This window comes from Debaryomyces fabryi, assembly GCF_001447935.2.
Source record: "Debaryomyces fabryi strain CBS 789 chromosome Unknown contig00294, whole genome shotgun sequence".
NCBI lineage: Eukaryota > Fungi > Ascomycota > Pichiomycetes > Serinales > Debaryomycetaceae > Debaryomyces > Debaryomyces fabryi.
The window spans coordinates 1-5,462 of NW_015385720.1; the positions used below are offsets into that span (position 1 = coordinate 1).

The 5,462-nt window shown below is 33.3% G+C and overlaps 1 protein-coding gene across 1 annotated transcript; it reads right to left on the minus strand.

Annotated features, from left to right (window-relative positions):
- Positions 1-823: 823 nt before the first annotated feature.
- On the minus strand, positions 824-1,948 carry AC631_05828 (lipase family protein; the record flags this gene model as incomplete). Its single annotated transcript, XM_015614657.1, has 1 exon — positions 824-1,948. One exon carries the CDS (start codon positions 1,946-1,948, stop codon positions 824-826), a length of 1,125 nt encoding a protein of 374 aa, XP_015464515.1.
- Between the last annotated feature and the right edge of the window lie 3,514 nt (positions 1,949-5,462).

The window sequence follows — 5,462 nt, forward strand, 5'->3', positions numbered from 1 at the left end:
CTTATTCTGAACCCCTCGGTTATAAACGGAATGCGTGGCTATCAAATGAGGTCTATTATAGAGAATGTACCTTGTTACCACATATCCCTCTATTTGCCGAAAAGATACGATAAGCCGTGTTTTGGGTTAGGAATTACATACCGGCCTGTCATAAAGGCATAATGGGAAGAAATCGCAATGCACACTTTGTATATTCTCTTGTAGGAGATAAGGATTAATGTGCGATTTCAATGCGTGGCTGTCATGGAGCTTTCAAAAGTAATCAAAAACCACGATTTCAGTTTTCGTATGGGTTTGTCACACTTCCGACTAATTGCAGGGTATAGTATTTGCAATAATTAGCAGCGAGAAAACAAGCGTCAGAGAGGTTGAAAATAGTTTGGTAGAAGCTCAGCAGCAAATGAACGAATGATAGATTGAAATAATCAATCTTCCTACTGACCTAACACCCATGAACTATTTAGTTCCTGATATGCAGTTGCAGAGAAAGTGTGCTTCACTAACTTTTCGATGACGTAATACTCTTTTTATCTCTTTCTCATAGTTTTACTATTTTAAGAAAACATTACGATATTGCACCCGCGACATTGCACCAGACGGGCGCGAACCTGGTAAGAATGCGCAATTTTCAAGTGCAGCAGATAGTCACTTTTTTTTGTTATTTATTAATATAATTGACCAAAATGTTTAATTTCTTTTTTACCAGAGAAGATGAATAACTCTATTCAACTTTGTCTAATATTCTAATTTGTGATTTATATTTAAAGATGAGAGTGCTTAAGAAAATATTTCAAAAATAATATTTGTATTTTATGTAAGGTACTCAATAAGTTGTGACAGAAGCAACCAAAGTTGATCGAGAATAACTTGTAGGATGATTTATCATTGTTGCTCGAAGCGCAGCAGCAGTAATATTACCATCAGTTGGTGGGTTTGGACCAGGAATAAAGTCAGCAACACTTGTTGAATTACATCCATATATGTACATAAAGTAGTTGTTATGCTCATATATAGTTAAAGTCTCTTGTAGTGATTTCTGACTAAGTATATTGAAAAGTTGGGATGACAATGGTTCATACTTGTACATACCTTTTATCTCCGTGGACTCTTGAGGATGGGGGAGTCTGACTTTATTAATATAGAGCTCAATACCCCCATGAGAATATAATGGGGTAGGAGGAATAAGTGGAACTATATCAGCTTCGTGTACAACTCTTAAAAACCCACCAAATTGAGTTCCATTAGCATCATTGTCGTTAACAGATTCTAGGTATTTAGAAGAGTTGAAGGTTTCATCTATAAATTCGGCAAGATGGTTGTTACCAATTTTCAAACCTGCGAGTGAAACAACAGTGACACGCTTTTTGAAGTCAAGCTGCATTTCGAGACCAACAAGAGCGGTAAGTCCACCTCCGAGGGAATGTCCAGTAGCAATAAGTTCATAATCTGGATATTTGTTCAAGAGATTTTTAATTGTGTCCCATGCCTGTTTTTTAATCACTTCTGTTGCCATGTAAACACCTTTGTGTACAGTACAAAACGAACAACGTTTGTATGGTACTAGAGCGAATTCAAAATCTGAAACCCAATCCTGAATTGTATAGCTCCCACGAGAAACAACAATTATATGTCTCTTAGCATGGTTTATTGCTACATATCCACTTCCACTAATTTCGGCTTTCGAAATATTAGGATTGAGTATTTGAACAATTTCAATATCTTTGTTGTCTTGGCAAAAAGTTAATGTTGGACAAGCTAATGAAATGTCACCAGTTTGTAGCGAAGGTGCATCAATTAAGAAGTCATAATTTCCGAAGCCTTTTATGCAGTAACTTATACGGCAATATTCTGCCATATCGACAGCTAAGTTGTAGATTAAATTGCTGTAAGCACCCACAAATGAAACAGTTATAGCAGATATGAAATATATAATTGAGTAAGCCCTCATTTTCCTCAGACTTTTATTCTTCAATCTTATAAGCATTTGGGAAATTTCCATAAGTTTTATATGTCTTCAGGTAGAGAAATACAGAAATGATTTCCTTGCAGTATATTCTTTTTATCATTGGCTAATTCCCTTAACTTCCTTACGCCCATTACATTTGTGACAGCTCAAGATACTTTATAAGCAAAAACTACAATTTATCCGAGGATATAAAACAAATTTTTCGAGTCCTTGTTATAGTCTCCATGATTAACATCTAAGAAATAACAAATAAAATTAAAGTATTTAATCCGGTAGTCGCAATGATCTTGGAAATGATTCCGGGGCACCTGAATTGGGAGGTTTCCCTGAAGTACTGGCCGCGGTTATAAAATACACAGTTAACCCAGAGTGGGGCAACCCCACTTCAAAAACACCACTTTCCAATACTGATTCTATAAATAAATGCAAAATAAACCATTCTTTAATGTCTGAACCAAAATTATACCTAAACAAGCGTGTAAGGAGAAATATGTATACCACCGTATATTACTTTTTTTGGGTACCATGCCCAGCAGGTAACTCTGAATATCCTTTAAATTCAATTTATTTATTTTTTAGTCCAACTATTGTCTCAGGCTAGACTGAGAAAAGATACTTTCCGGAGATACGTACGTAATCATTAGATAGAAATAAAACAAAAAACATTTTTGCATATTGTTTGATGAATTATAATCATAAACTTCCAAAGTCATAAAAGAAAGGGACTTTCAATTTATTGGGTAACAAATGAATACAAAGCTAGCAATAAGAAAGATAAGAAGTTAATACATCATTTTTACTGACTGTGGAATACATTCTATAATTAGGATATAATGCGAAAACTGACTTCTAACTGATTTTCACTACAAACAACAGATGAATTAAATTATAAATATAAATTAGAATCTATTACGAAATATATAGCTATCTCGATTACTTTTATACTGAAAACCTAAACTACTGAAATAAAGAGTTGTCCTATAGTGTCTTCATTCATCCACGCTTTTCTTTTCTCAATAGATATGAGGAAGAAACTTTTTGGTTAAGAAAAATGTATGCACTTGTGATAAAAACATACTGGGGGAAATTTCGTTTAATTCCATGGACCTTCTTTAAACAGAGCTTCAAATGAGTTTTCGAGCAATGATTGAAGTAAAAATATCAAGTGAGATTTTTTTGGTCCCTCTTTTTCGCGGTGTCAAGCTTCCGCTCTCAAAAATATCTTCTAAAGTTCCAATAACTATGTTTAGTATATTTTATGTAACGAAATCATTATTCTAAATCAGCTGAAATATATAATTTTAACTCGTCAAAAATAGAAACTGTCCTGAGCTTTCGTACATATGGTGACCAGAGATTGCTACTACAAGGTATCTTCATTTGAAGATTACTAGAAAAAATGCAAGGTAATGCATGATATAAATATTTATTAGAATTTAGGAGTTAGCAGATTTGAGAATATATTAATAGAAACCAAAAGAAAGAAGCAAAGACTGAATCAAAAAAAAAAGCTTGCTAGGAAGTCAATAATCACTAAGCATTCTAAATAACTAGAAGGCAATAAAACATTTATAAACTTTCTCTAATTTTATTCACAGCTTTGTACGCAACATAATTTAATCAGGTTTTTGAAGTTAAAGAAGCTTTAAAGACCATGGCGAACAAAGATTATTACTTAATCTCGATATGGGTGACTAAAGCTTTAATCTTAATATGCACTAGAACAAATATAATAGTACTATAACAACATGTTTCTATACTTGTAATTTTATACACTGCAAAATTTGCTTTCGATTAACCTAATTCTGATCCCGGAGCTACCAATTAGGTTGCAATATACAGAATATAGAACAAAGAATAAATAATAAGACGCAATAAAAGATACCACGTGAAAAGACATATTTGGGAGTAGTCACAGAATCAGAGGTTGATAAATATGAAATTTTGCAGAAGGAAAAAGTAAGAAGAACACATGAAGAAAAGATCTGGTTCAAATCGTTTCATTATATTTCTGGATTTAGCGAGATTGATCTCCAGCAACCTCGTATTCTATATGAAAAAGTCTATGATGATGATTATAGGGAAGATTTAATTACTGCAGTTGTTAGCCAAGCATCCAATATAGGTATCCTTAGAATTAAAGAAGGAGTTCCTCAGTATTGTGGGCTGGTAAATAAAGAATTTGGTGAAAAAGTTGCTAACAGCTTAGGCTTCAAATATAATTATGTTACAATCCAAGAATATTTGGATCTCATAGGAGAGTAAACTCCAAATTAGGGTGAAATATTTATTTGCTTTAGTCTTATCAATCAAATTTTATCAAATTTTATTCTTATCCTAAGTTTTTGATGTAGGAAATTTGAGTGAATTTCATTCAAATCTTCTTCAATTTCGCATTTACAAGCTCACCTTATCTTCCTTAATTCTCCTTGTCATCGTCGAACTTCTTACACAAGGCCATTAATTTCAAAATTAATTTAATCTTACACGCCCTAAAGTCTTTTCTTATCAAATAAAGAATTGTGCCTCTATTCTCAATATTCTAGCTCGGGGTTTTTCTACTAGCGTAAAAGAAATCCTTGTTTCATGATATTCATGGAGGAAACAATTTCTCTTTGTGGGGCTTTTTGAATTGCGACTCCACGAAAAAGAATTGGTGACAGCAAGAAGACTAATCAGCTTAGTCTATGGGATGAAACAACCAGGAAGATATCACTATCGTTGTGGGTGAAGCTATAAACTATTATGGTACCAATTATAAAGGTGAACAAATTGGCATCATCCTGCCCTTACAGTATTATATTAGAATGGAATGACGGTACCCAGTTAACACAAAATGTAGTGTGCGACACCTACCACATTGAATGAGGAAAATTGTTTCAGAAGCTTCATACTTAAACTTGTAATTTGTGAAATCATGATCGAAGAAGAAGGGTCTAATTATTTGTGGATGATATTGAAGACGAGTGATATTGTACAGAATAGAACAAATTTTTATGCGTCATTACGTGTATTATATAATAAAGTGACATTCTGATATTTACACTTTTTTTGCGATACAATGCTTCGATATAACACAAGAAATGTCACCCTGACCCTGCATAATCTGCACAATCTAGTGCGATAAGTCAGTGTCAAACTTTTTAGTCCCAGAAGTCGTATGGTTACCTTTTTTTTAGAGTATTCTGTGTGCCGCGAATAAGTGAAAGTATTTTGCCTCTCCTTTTCACCTCTCGGTAATTCTAGCTACTGTAACTACTTTCTATACTAATTTATTTAATAATTAATGTCTTGCAACATTTCAACCCGAAAAGGTGCATCTTAAATGTGGGAAAAATGATTGATTATCAGGTACAGGCGATAGTCAACAACGGGTAATGCATAAAACGCCATAACATCATTACTTTATTTTTTATTTTGATTATTATTGATATAAACATATTTTTCCTCTTCACCCATTTCATTTTACTTCTTTCCTCATATCCTACGCAGCATA